Source organism: Dasypus novemcinctus, chromosome 5, assembly GCF_030445035.2.
Source record: "Dasypus novemcinctus isolate mDasNov1 chromosome 5, mDasNov1.1.hap2, whole genome shotgun sequence".
Taxonomy (NCBI): Eukaryota; Metazoa; Chordata; class Mammalia; order Cingulata; family Dasypodidae; genus Dasypus; species Dasypus novemcinctus.
This window is the reverse complement of record NC_080677.1, coordinates 65,928,113-65,953,060: the sequence shown is the minus strand read 5'-3', so window position 1 is coordinate 65,953,060 and position 24,948 is coordinate 65,928,113. Positions and strand designations below refer to the sequence as shown.

Genomic DNA, 24,948 nt, shown 5'->3' with positions numbered 1-24,948 from the left:
TAACACATGGTGTTGACAGTAGGGTGGTTTATGGAAAAACAAACCAAATGTAAGCTATGAATTATAGTCAGTAGTAATATTTGATGATGTTCTCTCATCATTTGTAACTGATATTCCACAACCATGCAAAGTGGTGTTGACAGTGGGTTGAAATATGTGTATAATGTATATTATAGATGATTGTTTCATAAACTCACACTTCTCTAATAATAAAAGTGGAAAAGAAATGATGCTAGGTTTTGAGGTACAATGTGGGACTCTCCTGTTCACCTCAGGCATAAGGAGGCAGAGAACAAAGATATCAAATTCCTGGTATTCATGTTCCAAAAAAAGCCAAAGTCTAGAAGCAACACAGGTTAAGGAGGGGGCTTACTGAGCAAGTATTTCCTGCACTGCCTCTCCCTATGCCAAGGATATAATCTGTGTCTGTGAAGAGGGAAAATAGTTATTGGGAAAGAGTAAAATGAGATATAATTGTGGTCAACCTGATGCTGTGCTGGGGCCGTGTCTAGGAAGGAGAGGCAACAGAATCCCCATCCCACTGGGTTTGGGAATGTAGGAGAAGATGGAAACAGTACCTCTCTTTCCTTCTGGAACCTTGGGAGGTGGCAATTTCCAGATGATGCCTGACACACAATGGCATGGGGACAACAGAGTGCATATGGCTGTGAGGTGTATCAGAAGGGAAGCGGCTTTGATGAGACAGGCCTTCTCTGTGCTCCCAAGTAGCATGTTAGTTAAGGGAAGGAAGAAACACATGCAGAGCACAGGGGAAGAAAGAACCAACTCTTCCAAGTGGTTCTGGGGTCTTGATGAAGGGGAAAGGCAAGGGATGAGCAATGTAACCATGTAACTGAAAGCCAGATGGAACCACAGGTATCAAAGGCTGATAGCATGGGGCATGGGGGGGTATGCTCTGCTCACAGATCATTCGCAGCCACCCAATGCCGTGATGCTGCACAACCCCTCTGCTAACACAGCCGCCGATCCAGGAGGAAAGAATGGGGAGATGTGATGGGAGTTTAGGACTGAAATCATTAAACCAATTACATTTACTTGGAAATGACCAGATTAAGGTTTCTGCTATTGGGCTGAATGGAATTTGAGATATCTTGTCCACTACAGAAATATTCTTGTTATTTTTGTTGAGTGCTAGCCTTGGTTAAGTGCTTACTCTACACCAGAAGCTGCATTTTACATACATGATCTCATTTAACCCATGACAATCCTATATAAACAGTCACTAAAATCACCACTTTACAGAAGAAACTGAGGTTTAGAGAGGTTTATACATTGCCGGAGGCCACAGTTATTAAGGCAGCAGAGCTGGAATCTGAAACGGGGGCTATGAGAATGTTTGCAGGACAGGAATCCAGAGCCTGAGGTTTTACCCACAGAGCTCTCTTGCTGTGTCTGTGAAGTGAGGGGCTGCTGAGGAGAACATCTTTCGGCACTGTGCCATTTCTATACTTATGTGGTCCTATTATCCAGAACCGTTGTTCTCACCTCTTTTTGCCAGGCCAGCCAGCCTCCAGTTTCCTGCAGGACCTCTCTTGCCTATTAAGGTACTGTCTCCACTTCCCTCGCTTCGCCAGTGCATAATCTCCAAAGTTCAAAGGGTCCAGCTTAAAGCCTACCTCCCTCCAAATTTCTTAACCAACTTCATACTCAGTGATCTTTCCCTTCTTGTAATTCCTGTGGCTTTAACAGCTGGTATGACAATCATGCATAATTAAAAAGTCACATTCTAGAGTGGTCATATTTTAATTCCCCAATGAGACTTGAAGTGAGACTTAGTGAAAAAAAGAGGTCAGCTTTTCTTCTTTTGCACTCCTAGAAAGTCCAGAACAATGTTCCTCCTATAAAAAATGCAATCCATGCTTACAAATGTTAAATAAAGAGATCTATTCAGGGTTTTATCTTTTTTAAAATTACATTTGGACTGTTTGTGACATCAGCAAATCATTCATTCACTTAGTAAGTGAATGAATGCTTACCCTCTGCCTCACACAGACCTGGGCACTCAGTCACATTATCTCTTTTAGTCCTTACAACTTCCCTATCAGGCAGGCATGACTGTTCCATTTTATAAATGAAGTACTGAGAATTAAACAGTTTAAATGGCCTTCTTGCACAAGGATACAAAATTAGGAACTGATGGAACTAGAACTAGAAGCTAAGTATAACCCCAAAAATCTATGCTGATTCATTATACTAAACATATAGAGCACTTAAATTAATCCCTCTGCAATTCCATTTCAGCGAAATGATTGCAAGCTGTAAAATCCAAATGTTTCCTACAATTTTTGATTTTTTTTTTTGATGGTTAACATTCTCCTATCTTTAAAAGAGTTCTTTCTCTTTTAGCAAAAGTTGAATGACAAACTCTCCAAACGTCTTTAAAATCTGTGTGAATTGCTTATGGGGTTTACTTTATTGTTGTTCTTTGCTTTCAGAATACAGAAAGGCCTTTCTTTGGATTTGCATTGACTGGCGATACTTAGAAAACTTTCAGGGCTCCCCAAATCCCATTTCTGAGTCCCCATCCTTCTTCACAGATACTATATTAGATCACTGTCTCAGCTGATTTCATTACAATTTCTAGTTGAGGGGTGGCGTAAGAGTAGGGAGGAGGAGATAAACAAGGGTGCCAAAGGGAAACAAAGAGCTTTGCCTTACATACGTCGAAGAAACTTGGCTGCTAATAATCACATTAACAGAAGTAACAAAAGTAAATTATACAAAGGTTTATAAATTCCCTCAGCTAAATAATTATGCGTTCCCGAAAATGACTAAAGTGAAGTGTAGACCTTTACCTGAAGGAAAAATGTAATAAAAGAAATAATTCCAAGGACTAGAAACAATAACGAAAATAAGTTGCTATTCTGTCGTTGTGTTTCATGATCTTCACCTCTTGTAAAAACCTGTAAGAAAACATTTTAAGGGTTTTTAGTTCAATCACAGAAGCAGCCATTCTGGATCTGTCCCACTGCCCATCTAGTATGGTATTCAGGGGTCAGGAAAGCCTTAGTTTAATGGGGTCAGGGTTGGCATCCCGAATGCCGACCTTACATGTGTACACTTCTGGCCCGCCTTGGAGGGCAAGAATGGGTCTGCCATTATTCATAAATGGGATCCAGTACTTTTTCTGCTTGTATTCCCTCTTAAAGTACCTAGTTCCTGAAGTGGCATACCTACTTGCACAACAGAAATGAAAACATACACTCCTCTTCCTTGGGTGGGGAACTACATTGTATGGCAATCTGGACACCTTAAACTGTCCCAAGGTGGCTGAAGAAAATCTGCTAATGTGATGTCAGAGAACCAGTAAGAGGTTGTCAGGCACTTCAGAAAGAAAGGAGGCTCCTTGTGCAAGCCTCCTAGATAACCAGAGTGGCTGACCTAGTACCATAAATGGAGCCCTTTCCAGAGATGCTTGGAAGGGCTAATAGGATGCCTTGGACTTGAGGAACACAAGGAATACCTACCCCGCAAGGAACATCATAGAGCTACAATCCTAACCCAACTCAGACACTATTATTCTTTAGTAAAAGAAAAAAGGTTTTTTAGAAGAGATTAAATCAATTTTTCTTGATTTGTCATTCCAATAAAAATAATGGATAATAATCAAGGAGATCTACTCTGGGTCAAGCATCATTCTTAGTAAGTTCATTTTATCTATACAATTATCTCCTGAGGTTTCTTATATTATTATGACCACTTTACAGAGGTAATCTGAAGCACAGAGAGGTTAATCAACTTGCTTGAGATGACAGAAGAATATAAACCCAGACTATCTGACTCAGAACCCATACTCTTAAATGCTATGTTACACACCCTCAGTGAGGAAAAATGCTAGTTGCCTACCCAATATCTAGGAACTAGTGTGCCAGCCTTTGGATCACACTTACTGTTACATAAAATCCTCCACACTTACTGTTACATAAAATCCATACTTGGTTAAATCACTGTAAACTGAGTTTTTGTTACATGCAGCCCAAACGATTTTTTAACTGATCCACTTCCATTTTTCTGATGATGCCAGTCTACTTCCCTGCCTCTTAGAACAGGGATCTGCAAACTGTGAGACACAGACCAAGTGTTTAAACAAAGTTTTAATGGAACATAGCCATGCTCATTTATGTACTGTGTATGGCTGCTTTTGTGCTACAATGCAGAATTGAGTATTTGCAACAGAGACCACCTGGTCTGCAAAGTCTAAAATATTTACCATCTGACCTAGGAGGAGCTTACAGATCCCTGTCCTAGAACATTCACTACATGAAATCAGGTACTTTTTCTTCATTCAGGTTTTTTTTAGTACCTGGCACAGAGCAGACACTGAGAGAATATTTTTTGAATGAACACATTAAGTATATGACTATTACCTGATAGAAGTTAACCAGGAATAAATAGACTTGAAAATTTATATATTTTTTTGTAAAGTCAAAAGTTAGCACTAAGTCCATATTTCAGTCTCTCCATGTTTACAGCAGTTATGGCAAGTGTCCCCCAGCTTGATGTTTGAATGGCTGTTACTAAACAGAGGGCATTCCCGCCCAGATTCTAAACTGTAATGTTGAAAAATGCTGTCATTAAAACCATATATACAAATGACATATGCGAACCTCAATCTTTAGGATGCTGTTCCTTTTTGTTTTAATCAACAAGTGGGCTGGATATCTTACAGAGGTAGCATGCCAGGACTGCTCACAACCTGATGTGTGTGTGCATGCATGTGTGTGTGTTAGACAAAAGCTCTCTCCCCAGCATACTGGGGATATGACAGTTCCTATGGTTTTCTCAGAGTCCAGTGATGGCAGATATGGGAAAGTCATCTAACTGGTTTCACTGAAATTTCAGGGAGCTGGTCCCAGGACCCTAGGACCGAAACCCATTGCCAGGACAAAAGAAAGTCCATAAAATTAGCTTTCCTATCACAAACCAGACTTCTCTTCTTATATCTTCAAAGTTTCATATGGAAAGTATATGTTTTGAGTAGCTTATGTATAGTCACAAATATAAATGGTTCATTCTTCAGCCAGGACTCACAACTAAATTCATAAAAAATGGACATGAACTCTTACCCCTATAATCCTTGAAAATATTATTGAAAATGCTGGTTGCAGACCTCCATTTATAATGGCACAAAATATACCAACCACAAAATAAGGCCATTCAGTTATATTCAGCTTGAGAATCCTCCAAAAGGAAACAGGAGGCACATTTTCATCCTGAAAAACACAAAATATTGTTAACAGGCCAGTTAAAAAAAGAATTAATACTGAGTTGATTTTTCCTTGTAAACAATTCTTCTAGATGCACAACATTTTAAAAAAAATGAATACATCCTAATCCTGTATCCTTATCAACTGATGGCTATTTAGTTTCCAATAAAGGTGCTAAAGGATTCTGTTCCTCCTTTATTTTTTTTAAGTAATAAAAGCTATTTCCACAAACATTTCACTCCTACCTGGCATTTGGAACATGGCAAGAATATTTTTAAGTAAGGATAAACAGAAGAGAATGTTTGAAATGGGAAGACCCATTACAAGTCTCTTTACTTATACATTCTGAAATTTTTGCCCTTTAAATTCTCCTTGTAATAGTCTAAACTGATTGGGAAATGTTGAGATTTTGGTGTGTGGAAAACTCTGGGGGACAGGACAGGAGAATTCAGGGCAAGGGCTCTTTGTCCTAAACCCTCTCCCAAACCAGGGGAGCCTCACTGGGAAGGTATAGACATAATGCTCTGCAGCTGCCTCCATACCAGGGCCTCTTTGTTACTAAGCTTTCTGTGTTGGGCTTGTGGTGCACCAGTACTCTTGAGAGTCGATCTTCTTCTTAGACTGGATCTTGAATCTTTTGGAGGCATTTCCAGGGCATCACTTTCATCTTTGGACTCACCAGCTGCACTTTCTAATTCAATTTCATTTCCTCCCATCTAAAATAAATAAGAAATATGTATAAGCTGGTTTGGCTCAGTTAATCAATAAAAATTAATCAATGAACATCAGATATCAAGGGGAAAATAGTAATTTGTTTAAATAATTATAGGAAAGGATAAAGTTGAGATGCTTTTTTTGTAAATATTTTTATAACACCTAAATAAGAAGAGAAGTTCATTAAATATGTTGAATTAACATGGTACCCATTCCATGTATCTTATCTAGGCATTTCCTTTTAATGGGTGTTTAGATTAACAATGTTTGCTTTGTACCAGCACTGTCAACATAAATGTGGTGCAAGAGATAAATGAGAGCCACATTTATCATTTGAAATTTTCTAGTAGCCACATTAAAATAAGTGAAAAAAAGGCAAAATCTATTTTCATTATATATTTTACATAGCCCTATATATCCTATTTATCATTTCAACATGTAATCAATATAAGAATTAAAATGTGATACTTTACATTCTTTTTTAGAACTAGGTCTTTGGAATCTGGTGTTTATTTTCCACTGACAACATTTCAATTCAGATAAACCACAATTCAAGTACTCAATATCCACATGGCTAGTGGCTACTGTATTGGATTGTTTACCTTTAAACTTTTTAAACTTCTAATTTCCTCTATCTTTTTTTCCCTTCCTCCAAGAGAAAAAAAAAATCTAGAACACTGGTATCATCCTGTATTCCCCAAGTATTTTTTTCCACTCTTCAATATAATCAATTTAAACAACATTTACAGTGTTAAGAACAGCGAAGCTTATACCTAAGATACTTCAGGAATATGCTGCAGTTAAACAATACCTGCATTTTGACAAGCTTGAAATAAATGCCTTCCTCTCTCATGAGTTCATCATGAGTTCCTTTTTCCACAATGACTCCATCCTCAAAACCAGCAATGACATCGGCATTGCGAACTGTAGACAACCGATGAGCTACCACAATGGTGGTCCTGCCTCTTCTGGCCTAAAGGGAGAGAAATTTAGGTTTTGAATAAATTAGCAATTACATGCAAACATTTATTCATTTATTCAACGTCAATTTATTGAATGCTTTGGTCATTGTGCTATATTATGTAAGATAGCCTCTGATGCAAACATAAATGTCAATTAATAATGGCTTACAATCTTTTATTATAATAAAAATAAGAATAAAAATCTGTTACAAATTAATATTATGTAAACCTCTAAGTAGTTTACTATCAGCCCAAGTGTGCGATAATACTCAGGGGCTTATACAAACTAACAAAACCCAAAGCTCAGACATTGGCCAATCAGAACAGATACTGGCCAGTGGGCTATCCTGGTGCCTATCAGCTATCATTCCTATCAGGCCTGGGAATCACGAGGTCCTACCTTACACGACTGATTCAATGATCGATAAGACAATAAATGTGACACAGCAAAGTCCAGACTTCAGTGTCACACTGATTGGGCCCAAATCTTGGTTCTGTTTTTTTATGAACTCCAGGATTTGATAGAAATCTCTTAACCTGTGTGAGGCTCTATTTCTTCACGTAAAATGGAGGAAATAATAGTACTCACTTCATAGGGGAGTTATGATGACTAAATAAAATAGTGCACATAAAGCACTTAATGCTGTGATTTATACAGAGTAAGTGCTCAGTAAATAATACTTATTGCTAAGTGGAAGCATTATGGAAAAGTTGAAGAGCGATGTAAATACTTTTAAATGCCCAATCACATTTGTATTTTAATGCAGAACAGAGCCAACCATACCAGAACTGGTCTGAGATTTCTTTTACCTTGTAACTTTCACAATGCTTATGATTTTTGTTATTCTATAGTTCTCCACAGTAACTAGCAATGAAATTTTCAAAACAAACAAAAGGTTTGTCTAACATCAATTGAAAGATGGAAGTGGAAAACCCTGAGAAGTAGAATAGTAAAATTGAGAAAAATTACATGGTAACAACTATAAAATAGAGAAAATAATGGATTAGTTCTTTTGGTATTTTAGAGAAAATGGGGACATGTGGAATTCCCAATAAAATTTATATTCTAGAGAAGATGTATTTTTAAATGCAACCATTTAAAATTGTTTTAAATAATTTAATACATAGTTCCATTGTAGTACAATAAGAAAATACAGATGTGAAATTACAGATAAGCAAAATGAAGGGAAAACAAAAAGCCATATTCTCATCTGCTGCCAATTTGACTTACAGAATGTGTAATAACCTAATTTTTCTGCCTTTGTCTATTATGCATATTGACAAGACATTTAAAGGAATATACTGTAGTGTTTTGTTATTGGAGAGGGGCAGAAATTGAAACAGATGTGGGTTTGCTCTTGAATTCTACCATGATACCTCAACTCAGACTACCTTTGTTTGAAAGTTCTCCATGTTCCACTTCTTCACCGAGCTAGTCTCGTTATCATTATATGCCATGGAACAAACACACAATGTCTGGCACGGAACATGGACTCAAATCCTATTTGGCAAATTAATCATTTGGACTCAAAGCTGCAGGAGAGCTGAACTCTGTTGATAATCGAAAACATTTCATGGCTTAGGTAGGGTTCTAACATCATAGGTTCTCTGCCCTCGCCTGAATGAGAAGAGATTTCTCATTTCCTGCAGAGTCCTCAAGTGGCACTTAACACCTTAGAAAGTAAATGTATTTTTCTCTTGTTGACAATATTACAAAGTCAAGAAACCTAAATACTGGGGTTATCCCTATAGCTAAACTTTCAGGGTCACAATGAAGACCCATTTTCATTTGAGCTTATATTTCTTATTGTTTACTTTAAAAGATTTACAAGTATCATTAAATGAAAATAAATTCATCTCTACTTAAAAAAGGATCAGAGAAAGAAACAGAAATTAAGCAAATGAACAAAAAGAAAAGACACAAAGAGGAGTGAAGCTTTTATTAGTTAAAAGAATCACTTAGATGTTACTGGAAACGGAAATATCTTTTTCAAATACCCATTGTATAAGGACTTAACAGTTGGTTATTCATACACTTAAAAATCAAGTCTGTTTGAATTTAGGCTCACAGACCTTATCCAGAGCCACCTGAACCACTGATTCACTCTCGGTGTCCAAGGCTGATGTTGCCTCATCTAGCAGGAGGATCTTGGGATTGCGAACCAGGGCTCTGGCAATGGCGATTCTCTGTTTCTGCCCGCCACTCAGCTGGGCCCCTCTCTCTCCAACCAGGGTGTCAAATTTCTACCAAATAGAAAACACAAGATGATTTAGCAAAAAGACAAATTTTCTCAGCTCACATTTTTGATGGTAAGTAATCCCATAAACAACCCAGCCTAACAGGCAATATTGTCCATTTCCTTAAGACTCAACAAAATAATCAATCCCAATTTTAAAACTGTCTGCTACTAACTGATGCTCCAAGAGCTTTAAAACCTGAAGTAATTTTGACTTCACTTCTTACGAGTCTCCTCTAATTTATAGTAGTTTCCTAGCTTCATATGTATCAGGCCAACCTTCCATTCTTTGAACTGCTAGCATGATGACCAAAAACGACTTACATGAGGCAGTTTCATGATAAAGTCATAGGCATTGGCTTCCTTGACTGCTTTCTCAATCTCATCCATGGTGACATTTTCACGGCCGTAGCGAATGTTTTCAGCTATTGTAGTGGCAAATAACACAGGTTCCTGACTCACCACACCGATAATTTCTCGAAGATACCTTACATTTATGGTCCTAATGTCCTGTCCATCAATACTGACCTGAAATAAAGAAGTGTGATTTTCATACCTTTAAAGTTGGAATTACAACATCAGAATGATCTATAACAGGAAGTACTGATTACTGCAGCACATAGCTTAGTATGAGCCATCTCACCGTGCCCTCCATGGGATCATAGAGCCTCTGTATCAGCTGGACCGTCGTGCTTTTCCCACAGCCACTGTTCCCCACCAGGGCCACTGTCTGCCCACTCTGAACTTTCAGGTTGAGGCCCTTCAAGATCTACCAGGACAAATGAGAAATAAACTTTAATGCAATTCGTAGATATGGTGGTCTATAAACTAACAGTTTAATTCAATCCTAGGTTCAAATACACACACACTTATTTATAATATTTTAAGGAAAAGTGTGACATTTTGAAGCTGGGTGGACCCCAGAAATATATGTCCTTAGACCTATCCATTCCTGTGTATGTAAACCTATTGTAGGTAGGAACTTTTGTTTAAATTAACTTTATTTAAGGGTCTTGGATTAGACTGCATGACGCAGGGTGGGCCTTAATCCTCTTACTGGAATCCTTTATAAAGGGAAGAAAGAGAGAAAAACTCCAAGAAGCTGAGAGAGAAAACCAGAAGTTGAAATCAATGGAATACAGAACCTAGGGTAAGTCACTGAAGCCAGAAGCTGAAAGCAGTGAGACCTATAGGAGAGGGGAGAGGTGAGCAGATGTGGCCATGTGCCTTAAAATAGAGAGAGGAATGCAAGACCACCAGCAGCCGTTTAGGGGAGAAAAGCATTGCCTAAAGAAGCCCTGATTTGGACTTTTTCTCAGCCTTGAAACTATAAACTTTTAAACTAGTAAATCCCCATTGCAAAAGCCAACCAATTTCTGGTATATTGCCTTGGCAGCCTTTAGCAAACTAAAACAGAAAGTATCAGAAACTCTTTATCTAATACAGTGTTTAATCACCAATTAATCATTTATCACTGTACCTTAACTTCTTTTCGAGAAGGATAATTGAAGTGAACATTTTTGAATTCCAAATTTCCTTTAATATTATCTGGTTTGTGCCCATTCTTTGAATAGCTGTCAATGTTTGGCTTCTAAATAGACCAAAATTTAGAAGATTACTAGGTTAGAATAACTACTTTTCAAGACATTTTAGGGAAAGCTGGAGAAAATAAGAAAATTGTTTCCTTAACTGGAAAAACTTAGATAAATGGGTAAATGGCCAGTGTACACTTACATTATCAATTATGTTGAAGATTTCATAAGCTGCTCCTCTTGCATTTGCAAAAGATTCAATGCTTGGAGATGCCTGTCCAACACTAAAAGCTCCAATTAATACAGAAAAGAAGACCTGAGGAATGTGAATGAAAAAAACCAAGTTATTTAAATAGTCTTTAGTACAATTTTTTGTACTTCCTTTTTCTTCTTCTAGCACATCTAATTAAATTTTAAAATGGCAAGGCAACAAATGAATACTGGGTATTAGAAAAATTTTGATTTTGAACGCAGACTCAGTCTTACTTGCTCAGTGAAACAACGATATAAGCTCTATTGACAAGCATTTTTTTTTGACAAGCATATTTTAATAGAATATTTTTATATTACTTTAATAACTAAGAGTTTCCGTTTAAACCATCAACAGCATATAGGGAAACAAACACTAAAAGGATAGTAAGAAGAGCCTGGTTCAAATTCTGGATTGGTATTAGCTGGCTCTGTGTCTTTAAGTAATTCTCCTAGAATCTCAGGGTCTGTTTCTTCATTTGCAAATGTGTGCAAGAGTCAATCTGTTCTCACTACCTCCAAAGAATCTCAGCATTGTTTTATCTGATGAGACAGTGTATATGAAAATATCTTGTAAATTACAAAACACACACACCTAAGGCATTAATCTTTATTAAGTTAGTCTCCCCCCCATCCCCACCCCGCCCCACTGGACTGCATACTCTTTGAGGTCTCATAACCAGGCTTTTGCTTTTTTCCCTTTACCCAAATCATTTTCTTGTTGGTAAATATTTGCCATGGTTTTTCTTCTGGGCTAAAGAAAACTAATGTCATTACTCATCTCTTTTTAAATCACATGGGAATTATATTACCCAATAATTTACATAGAAGGAGTTTTGCTAAGTGATTCTATATTCATTATCCCTGTCCTTAAAACAACTAGAAATTGTTATATACTATTCTCATTATTTCCATTTGGCAGAAGAGATAACTGAGGCTTAGAATGTTTAGGCTGCATCCCAAATATCACACCACTCAGAACTGGCCCAGTTGGGATTTGGACCAAGTCTGTCTGACACCAAATCATGCCCTCGTATTCACTATTCTGGATGCTTCCAGTTTGAGAGGCAGATTTGGGTTCAGTGAATACTGGATTTAAAAGTGCTTATCTACATCACAGATTACTTATTTCATTAGAACCCAGACTCACCCACAGTACCATTATCCTAATGAAAACTTTTTGCCCCAAGCCATTCCTACCTGAAAAACCTCACAAATTTGGAGGCAACAGTTAAAAAAAAAAAAAAAAAAAAAAAAAAGTGAGACAATTAATACATCTATATTAAAAATCTGAGTCCTGAGAAAGGGTACTATTTTAAGGTATTAAATAGAATATGACCTCTTATTAACTCAATACACTTGTGCTTGGCCTATGAGAAAGAAATTGAACAACTCTCCTAAAAGCATGTGCTTTATTAGATCAATTCACAGGTTAAATTTTGTGAATTATTTCGTTGTCTTTAAATAAAAGTAGATGGCATGAAATGAACTAGCCTCCAAATAAAACTCTCTTTTAGGAAGAGCACCAACTAATGCGCCCATAAATTTAGGAAGTAGATTCACTGTCATTCAAAAGAAAATTTGAAGAGAAGTTAAACTGAATTTTGCCCTTTGTGGTTATGAATAGAAAATAAAATAAAAATAAATTGCTTAGTATCTGGCACAATGAGGAAATCCCAACAAATGAGAGTTCATGCTGTAGAGACTGGTTATGTGAACATTCTTTATGCTACAGGAGAATTTCTATAAGGGATCTGCAAAAGAGAACAAAACTGATAGTTGAGTGCATCTAATTTCCTTTCCACTTTCTATTCCAATAGTGCTTGTTTCTTTAAATTACTGAATAGTTGTTCAAATTAGATCCTTCTCAAGTCAAGCCAACCCAACCCCACTCAATTTCATTAGCACTTTAAATAATAATTCACTTTCTAATACAACATGACTTACAGTGAGTACTTGTCCAATAGAATATTCTCGTGAGAGGACCAGTGAGGTCCCATACCAGAATGCCAGGGCATATGATGCATAGATCAACAGAAAAGCAGCACCAATAGAGATGTTGGCTGTAATCGCTTTCTTTATTCCAATTCTTTTAGCTTCTTCTAAATTTTTGTTGTACCTAGAAGAAGAAATAATGTCATCACATACACTCATTAATCTCATGAAAATGTGTCATAGTACATACAAGGACTTGTGGGCAAGCATGATGGTCGCTGAGTACCTACAATGTGCCCAGTCCTGTGGTAACTGTTTTATATGTGTTTTCTTCTTTCTTCTTTATATTGACCCTTTTGGTAGAAGAGAAAACTGAGTCTCATAGAAGTTTGTGGGTGAGTCTGCCTACTCGTTCTGTGGTTTTAGCATTACTGAAATAAGTGACGCAATATTTAGCAAACTTCTAGATTTGTCTTTTTTCATACATAAAAGCCATGAAAATATTTGTCCTCTCTTCAAACCCTGCATGTCTCTAGATTATTAATTAAATGGAGACATAGAGCCAGAAGGGGCTGAACATGAGTCATTTAACTCTCCAGTCCTTAAGGAAGCTGTGTAGATGGTTTGCTGCCTGTGCTGCCTCACTCTGTGACTGCTGTAAAGACCAAATTGTGAGAACATTTCAAGAACTCTGAATTGGTATGCAATAATTTTGACGTTTAAATAAACTGTATAATTTATTTTACTTTCATAGACTATTTTTAAAACCACTGATCTATAAAAACTATTCCGCTTAAAACTATAAAATAATTCAACATCATTCATTCATGACTGCCCCCTTACTTAGCCTCTCTAAACATTGCCTGCATATCATTCCCTCTGTCAACCGTTCCCAACATTTTTCACATCATGACCATTCACTATTGGTAAGGGGCTCAGGCCTTTCTGTCAGCCTCAAGGGCTAAGGGCATCAAAATCTCAGCACTTGTAAACTGTTCACGACAAAAATATCTGCCTATTTAGCCAAATTTGGAGAATGCCCATTAGTATTTCTTAGAGCAAATACATGAATTACAAAGAGGAGGCAAAAATAAGCAAGCAAGCAAACAAAAACAATGTTGGAGTTGACCAATAGATTTCCTTTATCCAGTTCTAATGACTTAAGGCTCATTTCCAAATGATAATTCAAGTACTTTTTAAACTCTTGGAGTATGGTTACTTCTGATGTTAAAGCTAAAGGAGATGGTGTCTGTAACTTTACCTCATTTGAAACGAATACAGCAGACTATTCTGCTTAAGGAAAGGGGTGTGAGATAAACTAATGGGCCCCAATTTAAAGAAATAAAAGATCTTTGTAATTATGGAATCAAAATATAATGATTAGAGAAATAAGATGGATTGTAAATTAGTGCCAAATCTGACTTTATCCTCTTAATCCCTACTTCCTGTAGAACCTAGAACATTACCTTGCTAAAATAAGGAACTCATAAGTAAATGTTGATATTAAAGAACTACTTCCATTTAGAATTCATATTTTGAGGTCTTCGATCTCCTACTTTACAAGGCATTGATCTGAGATAAAAGGTATTACTAGACATTATGATTATATTACATTCAATAAATTTTTAGTACTCATGACTCACTTCCTCTTCTCTCCTTCAGTTCTTGCTTATGGAGACTAATGTAGCAATCATTTCGCTGATATGATGTTGTCCCATGCAGCCAGAAGAAACATTTGCATAGGAAGAAGTAGCAACAGGAAAGAAAATGATTTAGATACCAGAAAAGATAAATGGAGGAAAGAAAAGGCTAAGAAGGAAGGAGACATAATCAATACTCCTTTTCCACAGGCTTTTTCAATAGTTTTTCAATAAAAATGTTATACAGATAAAACCAAATATTCACTTAAAGCTTAAGTAGGAAAAGGTAAGTAAAGTAGGAATTCCTAAAATGGACTAAAGTTACAAGACAAAAATATTGATCTTTAGAAAAAAATTATTCTTCTTACATATTATGGAATTTATTTATCAGTGACATGAATAGCCACCTATGAGAGCAAGGAGAGTTTTGGTTAAGCTTTGCAAGATACACACAAGAAAGAAAAATATCAATCTTAAATTAAGAAGAACAAAGCTATTCCATAATTCTATTTATTATATTTATTTGAATTCAAGTTTAATTTCCATTCCCAGAAAGCTGGGTACCTCCTGTACCTTCTAATTTGAAGAGAAATCCAGACTAAAAGCTTGATTACTTGTCTATGTGGAAGTCAAGAAGGAAGGGAGAACTAGTTTTAATTTCTTTTTTTTTAGATTTATTTTTTATTTATTTCTCTCCCCTTCCTGCACCCCCCAGTTGTCGGCTCTACATGTCCATTTGCTGTGTCCACTTGTATTCTTGTCAGTGGGAATCTGTGTCTCTTTTTTGTTGTTGTTGTGTCATCTTGCTGCGTCAGCTCTCCATGTGTGCAGCGCCACTCCTGGGCAGGCTTTACTTTCATCACGCAGGGTGGCTCTCCTTATGGGGCACACTCCTTGCGCGTGGGGCTCCCCTATGCAAGGGACATCCCTGCGTGGTACGGCACTCCTTGCGCATATCAGTACTGTGTGTGGGCCAGCTCCACACGAGTCAAGGAGGCCCGGGGTTTGAAACCTGGACCTCCCATATGGTAGGCAGACGCTCTATCTGTTGAGCCAAATCCACTTCCTAAGAACTGGTTTTAATAAAAAAAAAGAAATGGATTATGTTTGGCCTGAAAATAGTCTTATTAATTCTACTTCTAAATTATATCTCCATTTGAGGTGTTTGTCACCATTCCCTGGTCTCCACTATAGATCAGGCCACCATAATCCCTCTCAGGTGGACCAGTAAAACAGCCTTCTCACTGTTTTCCCTTTTTCCACTCTTTACTCTTGTCCATTCACCACACCACAGAGTAATGATCTCACATCCTCAACAGCTTCCCGCCATACCCTTGGAATAAAATCCTAATTCCTCACCATGGTCTACCAATTCCATGTTCTGACCCCTGCCCATCTCAACAGACTCTCTTCACATCAATCGCACCCCACTCAACTGAGCTTGACACATAAGCCTTGATATTTCCCAGAACATACCAAAATCTTTGTCACCTCAGAAAATTTGGAAGACCCTTCTCCCCACCCATCCCGTCCCTACCACCACAACTGTTTTTATCTCATTACTCAGGTTTCAGCCCAAATGAAACCTCCTCAAAGAGGCATTCTCTGACCATAACATTTAAAGTAAATTTGTCCTCCCCACCCTCATCAACACTTTGATTCTTTCAGAGCACATGTAAATAATATATAAATGTATAATTCAGTTAATTTCCTCAATTTAGTTCATTTCTTCAATCTTGCCTATCTCCCTCCTTACTTTCTTCTTTCTCTTGCTCCTTTTTTTCCCATCTTACTCTTTTTGACTGAGAATTACATAAGATCAAATTCCTATTCACTACTGAAAACCCCAAGTCTAGCACAGTGCTTGGCATATGGTAGGTGCTACATAAATTTGTTGAATGAGTAAATTTTCAAGAAATGGCCAAGATGGAAAGAAGCCTAGGCAATCAGGTTGAGTCTACTCTTGATCTCCAGAACTTGTTCCACTTCTCCAGGGGATAATGTTCTTTCAAAGATATATTCCAGGGGAGTTCTGGGAAGATGATATTGGAGTCGACAGGCAGGGCTCAACTCTCACAAAAACAACAGAAAAAGGGCCAAAAGCTGTCCAAGGGATCTGCTTTAGGGGTCAGCAGACCAGGACAGTGCTGTGCAACCCCCAGGAAGGTAAAATACAAAGAGACAAAAAAACAACAAACAAAAAAACAACAATCGTGAGTTACTAAGCCCCCAAGGTGGCTGGCTAGGGCACCGTCCCCCACCCTCTAGACATTAAGCCTGGATAAAATCCCTGACTCTTGTTCAGACACCAGAGAAGGTCAGAGATGTCTTCCTCCCTGTCAGCTCTTACAAGGGAGGAGGAAGGAAGCATCGGAGGGCAGAGTTTGTTTTCTCTTCAGACAAAGCTAGCAGAGTCCACTTTGAATCTCTGCTACTCAGCTATAGCTAGACCAAAAACACAGGAAAGCAGAGTTTGAAATAAACATCTCCTCTGGAAAAGCTCACCAACAAGCGCCATCTGCTGGTCAGGAAGGAAGCTGCACCGTGAAAACTGCTTTTAAATCTTTAATCCCACTTCCTCGGAGAAAACCTGCACCCCATTAGTGAGTGCCTGGTCTGATTTTGATAATTTAAGCTGGGCAATTTTAAAGGCCCAGAATAAATTGAATCAAAAATCAAAGAAGAGTTGTGAATAAAGTACACTAGGCAAGAGAGAGAAATTTACCATCAGAGTAATTTTCCCAACATATTCAGATGCCTAGACATCAGCAAAAAATTACAAGCCATACAAGGAAACAGGAAGAGATGGCCCAGAGAAAGGAACAAACCAAATATCCTGACGAGATACAGGATTTATGACAATTAATAAATGATAATCACACAAATCTCCTAAATCAAAGAATTGAAGGAAAATATGACTAAGGAGATAAACCATATTAAGACAATGCGTGAGCATAAAGAACAATTTGAACATGTGCAAGGAAAAGTAACACAGGTATGGGAATGAAAGACACAATGGATGAGATTAAAAATACTTTAGAGGCACATAAGAGCAGATTTTAATTGTTCAAATACAGAACCAGTAATTTTGAGAACAGAACATGCAAACAGGAAAATACAGGAGAATATAAAGAGAAAAGAATGGAAAAAATGGAACAGGGTCTCAGGAACTGAATGACAACACAAAATGCACAAACATATGTGTTACTGGTGTCCCAAATGGAAAAGACTATGGAAAACGGACAAAAAGAATATTTGAGGAAATAATGACTGAAAACTTCCCAACCCTTATGAAAGACATAGAAATCAATATCTTAGAAGGAAAAATCACCCCAAACAGAATAAATCTGAAAAGACCCCCTGTGAGACACTTTCTATTCAGAATGACAAGTATCAGAGATAACGAGAGGATTCTGAAAGCAGCAAGAGAAAAGCAAAGCATCACATACAAGGGAAGTTCAATAAGATTAGTGCTGACATCTCATCAGAAACCATGAAGGTAAAAAGTAGTATGATGTATTTAAAGTACTAAAAGATTCCCTTGACTGTCAGCCAAGAATTCTGTATCCAGCAAAACTGTCCTTCAAAAATAAGGATGAGTTTAAAGGCAAAAAACTGAGACAGTATGTTACCAAAAGACCAGAATTATAAAAGATACTAAAGGGGTGCTATGGCCTGAAAGGAAAACACAAGGGTGAGAGACTTGGAGAAGAGTGTAGAAATGAAGATTGTTAGGGAAGGAAAATTAAAGAGTAAAAAGACAGTAAGATATGACAATGAAAAGCCAAAGGATAAAAGTGACGAAGTAAAGCCTTCACAGTAAAAACATTGAATGTTAATGAATTGAACTTCCCAATGAAAAGACAAAGACTGATAAAATAGATTTTTAAAAATATGAGCCATCTATGCTGTCAACAAGACACTCACCTCAGATATAAGGACACACCAGACTGAAAGCAAAAGGTTGGAAAAAGATATACCAAGCAAATAGTAACCAAAAAAGAGCTAGATTAGTGATTCTAATATAGGTCAAAATAGACTTTAAATTCCAAACTGTTATAAGGGATGAGAAAGGTTATTATATATTAATAAAAGGGGCAATTCACCAAGAAGAAATAACTATAATAAATGTTTATGCACGCAATCTGGGGACCGTAAGACTCATGAGGCCCACACTGGCAAAACTGAAGGGAGAAACAGACATCTCTAATTGTGGAGACTTCAATACACCACTCTCAGTATTGGACAGAACACCTGGACAGAGGATAAATAAAGAAACAGAGATCTTGAATAATAGGATAAATGAACAAGACCTAACATATATTTATAGAGCATTACATCCCAGAACAGGAGGACATAACTTCTTTAAAAGTGGATCCTTCTCCAGGATAGACCCTATGTTGGGTCACAAGACAGGTCTCATTAATTTAAAAAGATTGAAATTATACAAAACACTTTCTCTGTTCACAACAGTATGAAATTGGAAATCAATAATGGATGGAAAAAAGGGAAAGTTCATATATTTAAAGAGATTAAACAACACGCTTTTAAGTAATCAGTGGGTCAAAGTTGAAATTGCAAGAGAATTCAGCAAATATCACGTGATGAATGAAAATGAGAACACAACATATCAAAACGATGGGACCCACAATAGACTCAACAAACCACACTTTAGTTCTTTAAGATCACCAAAAATCAACAAAACCTTAGTCAGACTGACTTAAGAGAAAAAGAGAGAAGATGCAAACAAATAAAATCAGAGATGAGAGGGAGACAATACCAATGACCCTGCAGAAATAAGAGAGATCATAAGACGATATTATGAACAACTGTACACCAAAAAACGAGATAATGTAGATGTGATGTACAAATTCTTAAAAACACACAAACCGTCTACACTGACCCTAGAAAAAAACAGAACACTTCAATAAACCAATCACAAGTGAAGAGATTGAAATTGTCATCAAAAACCTCCCAAATATGAAAAATCGAGGACCAGATAGATGGCTTCACAGGTGAATTCTACCACCAATGAACTAATACAAATCTTGCTCAGCCTCTTCCAAAAAACTGAACACTACCAAACTCATTCTATCACCCTAATAGCAAATTCAGAAAACAATGCTATGAAAAAAAAAATTACAGACCAATATCTCTAGTGAATATAGATGCAAAATCCTCAACATACTTGGAAATTGAATCCAGAAGCACATTAAAAGAATTATACACCATGATCAAGTGGGTTTTATCCCAGGTATGCAAGGATGGTTCAACACAAGAAAATCAATTAGTATAATAAACTACATTAATAAATTTAAGAAGAAAAATCACATGATCCTCTCAATTGAGGCAGAAAAGTATTTGACATAATACAGCGCACTTTCTCGATAAAAAAAATTCCAAAAGATAGGAAGAGATGGACACTTTCTCAATATGGTAATGTGCATATATGAAAAACTTTCAGGGGAGCAGATGTGGCTCAAGTAATTGGGCTTCCATCTACCATATGGGAGATACCAGGTTTGATTCCCACAACCTCCTGATGAAGGCAAAAGTGAGCCTGCGTAGAGAGCTGACGCAAAAAGATAATATGACAAAAAAAGAAACACAGAGGAAAAAGACAATGAGGGACACAACAAACCAGGGAGCTGAGGTGGCTTGAGCAATTGAGTGCCTCCCTCCCACACTGGAAGGTTCCAGGATAGGTTCCTGGCACCTCCTAAAGAAAAGACAAGAAGAGAAGATAAGTAGATGACACAGAAAAACGCTCAGTGAATGGACACAGAAAGCAGACAGCAAACACAAGTGGCAAGGGAGTGAGAATAAATAAAATAAAAATAAATCTTGAAAAAAAAAAAAAAAGGCCTTCAGCTAGCAGTGTACTCAATGGTGAAAAACTGAACACTTTCCAGCTCAGATCAGGAACAAGACAAGAAAGTTGAATATAGACTTGCCATGTGACCCAGCAATACCATTACTAAGTATATACCCAGAAGAACTGAAGCAAAGACACTAACAGACATCTGTACACTGAAGTTCATAGCAGTGTTATTCACAATTGTCCAAAGTTGGAAACAACCCAGGTGTCCATGAAAAAAAGATACATTCCTGCAACTAATATCTTCTGAAGAACAGACTCCACATAGAACAAATTGAATATAGCTGTATAAGCCCATTTGCACTTATTCTGTTTTAGAGTTAATGAAAAGTTGATCACCATCTTTTCTAGAATTCTTTGTGTACCTAATTAATTAAAGCACTGCATTTAAAAAAAATAATCTCAGTTCCCTTCAACTTTTAGTGAACTAAAATAATCAGATTTATCTATGTTCTGAAAGTTGGACATGATTTATCAGGTCTATAGAGTGTTCCAGAGAGGAATTGGGAAGCTCAGGACATAAGGTAAGATATGTTTTCTTTTTGTTACAGTTACGTAGAAGCATACCAATTCACTTTACTGTTTCTATTTTTAAGTTATGAAATGTTTTAATATTCAGCCAAAGAGGATGAAATGATATAAGTACACAGGCATGCACCACTGAAATTAAAGACACTATTTGCTTATTTACCCCTAACTCTTTTTGTACTTCCTTCCCAGAGGTGACTACCACAGTAAGATTCTTCCCATAAATGTTTCAGACTCTTAATACATTTGAATTTATCTGTCAACAATATATTCCATTTTTGGTGGGACTTAAAAAATTTTATGAATGGTGTTATATTGGAAATATCTTTCAGCACCTAGCTTTTGTCACTCAATATTGTGCTTTTAAAATTGAGTCATAACAAAAAGTAGGGATCTCATTATATATTTTAACTAATCCATAGTATTCACTTGTACAAATAAACCCAGTTTACTTATCCATGTCCCTGTGAAAGACAAATAGGTTATTTCCACTTCTCTCTATTATTCACACAATGCACTGCACATCCCTCTATGTATATTCTTGTGAAATGTTTATAAGAGTTTCAGGGTGGATATCTTGAAGTGGTATTTCTGGGTTTTAAAGTATGCAGATTTCAACTTTACCAGGCAATGCCAAAATACTTGTCAAAGGGGCTTTCATCCATTTGCATGTTCACTGACAGCATGCGAATGTGCCTATAATATCCCTTTATTAATTTTGATAATTCAGTGAGTGTGGAATGGTATCTAATTGTAGTTTCAATTTTATTTCCCTGATTACTCATCAGCTTGAGCATTATGCTTATCTGGACATCAGGTATCCTCTTCTGTGATTTGCTCATTTATATCCTTTGCCATTTCTTTTGGGGTGTTTGTCTTTTTCCTATTCATTTGTAGGAATTCTTCATCTATTCTGAAATGCAATCTTCTGTCAGTTACATACATTTAGAATATGTTTTTCCAGTTTGTGTCTTTTCTTTGCTCAAAATACTTTGCTCACAGTGTTTCACCATTTGAAAGTATTTAATGTAATCAAATATATCAATCTTTTCTTCTAGGGTTTGTGCTTTTGGTACTTTAAGAAATCCACCCCCACTCTGCTATCCTGGAAGTAAAGTCCTGTGTTTCTTCCCTAGGGTTTTAAAGTTTTGCTCTGTGTACTTAAATCTTTAATACATTTTGTGACTGGTATGAGCTAAGGTTTATATATTTATTTTACCACATGGAAACCAATTATCCCATTATCTTTACTGAGAAAGTCATCCTTCACCCACTGGTTGGTAATTCTTCTGTTGGAAATCAAGTTTCCATACATAAGAGCCTTTAGGCTCTCTATTCTGTTCCATTCGTCTATTTGTCTAACTGTGCCCCTAACACAGTTTATTTTTTAACATCTTTATTGAGATGTAATTCACATACCATACAATTCACTAATTTAAAGTTTTCAATTCAGTTGCTTTTATGGCAGGCACAAATTGTATCACACTATTTTAATTACTTTAGCTTTATAATAATCATTGCTATTGGTACAGCAAGACTATCCTTTTTCCTGTCCTCCTTCATCTTATCCTCTTTCATCTTAGAGCTGCTTGACCTGTTCATCTTCAAATAATATTTTATCTTTGGATTGGCAAAATTCTTAACAAAACACTGCTGGTGTTCTGATGGAATTCTTAATTCTCGGTGACTTGAATATTCACATAAATGATCTTCCAATAACTTGGTCTTGCAGTTTCTTGAACTGTTGTTTGATAATGTTTTTTTCCTGCCCTTTTCAGTCTCTCACTGGCTTAGGACAATATTCTAAATCATAAATGGCAAATCTTCTATAATCTCAATTTCATGCTCTAATCACCCCATTCTATGTTATAAGCTCACTTCCTCTACTTCCCCACCTCTAATGATTCTCCATTCACTTGAGCCCACCAATCTATTAATACCACTAGCACCTTACTGCCTTGACCCCATAACATCTTTTCCTCCTCACCCAGGTTACACTCCATACATCATTATAGTTTTTATTGCTAATAATAATGAGACTTTTAAAATATTATCATATTCTTTATATTTAGGATGTCATTAATTTTAAGAAGTAGTGTTATTTTATGAACCATTAAGAAAGAGGCTCAATAGGAGGTTCCATCTATAGCTGGTACCCAAAGGGCTACAGCCTCAGAGTAATGAAGCAACACATGCCACACAGAGAGGGACAGCAAAGGAACTTGCATGTCTCAACCGTGGCACCAGGGAGGAAAAGGCAATCTTTTCTAAACATTTGAAACATAAGGTAGTACTTACAGGTCTGTAGTATGAATGGACACTACCAGTGTGGTCTGAAAACACCCATGTAGAGAATTTAATGCGTGGTGGTTTCAGATTGGTAGTGCCCTGATGAATGAATGACAAATGCAAATGCAAATCCTCTCTGGAAGAATTTTATGTCAGTCCAGACCCATAGCAATTGTTTGGGAGAGCCATCCCAGTTTGAAAAATGGTAAGTTGTCAAAAATATGAGCATCTTAGAACTAATGAAATACTATAAATATTCAAATTATTCCTTTCTCATTTATAGGAATAGCATTTATTATGAATTGTGATCAGGGATCCATCAATCTTACTGTCATTTTGCTCTTTACAGAGAATCTATAAACTAGTTGTAGACATTTTATTGGAACATCTATGTAAATATTATAATTTATGAATAATTGTTTCTTTTTGTTTTCCAATCCTTAAGGCTTTTATTTTTTGTTTCACTTTTATTATTATTTCCTTGATGTTATTACATTATCTTGCACCATTAAAAACCAACTAGATATGGTGCTAGGAGACATACCAGTCTCATTTGTTTTTCTTTTTATCCCCCCCCCACCCCCCCATATTCTGCTCTCTGTGTCTGCCTGTATTCTTGTCAGTGGCACCGTGAATCTGTGTCTCTTTTTATAGGTCATCTTGCTGCATCAGCTCTGTGTGTGTGCAGTGTCACTCCTGGGCAGGCTACACTTTTTTCACACTGGGCAGCTCTCCTTACAGGGCACATTCCTTGCATGTGGGGCTCCCCTACACCAGGGACACCCCTGCATGGCACGGCACTCCTTGCGCGCATCAGCACTGCGTGTGGGCCAGCTCATCACATGGGTCAGGAGGCCCTGGGTTTGAACCCTGGACCTCCCATATGGTAGGAGGATGCTCTATCTGTTGAGCCAAATCTGCTTCCCACATTTGTTATTTTAAAGGAATACTTTAAACATTTCACCATTAAGTATGATGTTTCCTGTAGGTCTCTGGTATATACTCTTTACCAGTTTAGGAAAGAATTTTTTTTTAATTCCTAGTTTTAAGAGTTTTTGTCATGAATAGTCTGTAATTAATGCTTTTCCCCTATCCATTAAAATAATGTCTCTCTTTTCATTTGTTAATGTGGTTAATTGCAGTAACAGATTTTCTAATATTAAACATCTTTGCATTCATGGGATAAGGGCAACATGGTCAGAATCTTTATTTTAATCGGATGATTCTTTTCACATATTGATGGATTTGTTCAGCTAGTATTTAGTTTCAAATTTCTGCATCTATATTTATTGGTGAAATTGTCCTATAATTCTCCTTTCTCATTATTATTCCTGTCTGGTTGTGGTATAACAAAGTTCAACTAGCCTCATAAAATAAGCTGACAAGCTTTTAATTCTTTTTTCCATTCTTTACAACAATTTGTTTAAGTGTACCTCTTTCTGTACTTTTGATAGAACTTGCCTGCAAAATTATTTGGTCCTGATGGGGTTTTGTTTGCTTTTTTAGGCAGTGCTTTTATTTGTACGGATTGGGGAAAAGATGGGGGAGATTTTTAACTTCAGATTCTTTAAATCGTTGTAGGTTATCTTTTTCAGTTAGAGCTCTGACTTACATTTTCTAAAATATTGCCTGTTTCATCAGAGTGTAAAATTTATTGGTCTAACGCCATGATTTTAAAAACACATCTTTTATCTGTAGCAATTTTCCTATTCGGTTTTGTTCCTAATTAAACTTGCCAAAATATTTTGTCATTTTA

At 36.8% G+C, this 24,948-nt stretch overlaps 1 protein-coding gene across 3 annotated transcripts in view; it reads right to left on the bottom strand.

Annotated features, from left to right (window-relative positions):
* Positions 1-24,948, bottom strand: part of ABCB1 (ATP binding cassette subfamily B member 1) — a 290,971-nt gene that overhangs the window by 29,581 nt on the left and 236,442 nt on the right. For all 3 annotated transcript variants that reach the window (XM_071215181.1, XM_058297072.2, XM_058297071.1), the window contains exons 9-18: positions 12,870-13,041; positions 10,876-10,989; positions 10,622-10,732; positions 9,785-9,910; positions 9,466-9,669; positions 8,978-9,148; positions 6,754-6,915; positions 5,771-5,944; positions 5,088-5,234; positions 2,817-2,924 (exon numbers count right to left, since the gene is read on the bottom strand). In XM_071215181.1, the coding sequence (XP_071071282.1) occupies positions 2,817-2,924; positions 5,088-5,234; positions 5,771-5,944; positions 6,754-6,915; positions 8,978-9,148; positions 9,466-9,669; positions 9,785-9,910; positions 10,622-10,732; positions 10,876-10,989; positions 12,870-13,041 (1,489 nt within the window). The remainder of the gene's footprint in view (positions 1-2,816; positions 2,925-5,087; positions 5,235-5,770; positions 5,945-6,753; positions 6,916-8,977; positions 9,149-9,465; positions 9,670-9,784; positions 9,911-10,621; positions 10,733-10,875; positions 10,990-12,869; positions 13,042-24,948) is intronic.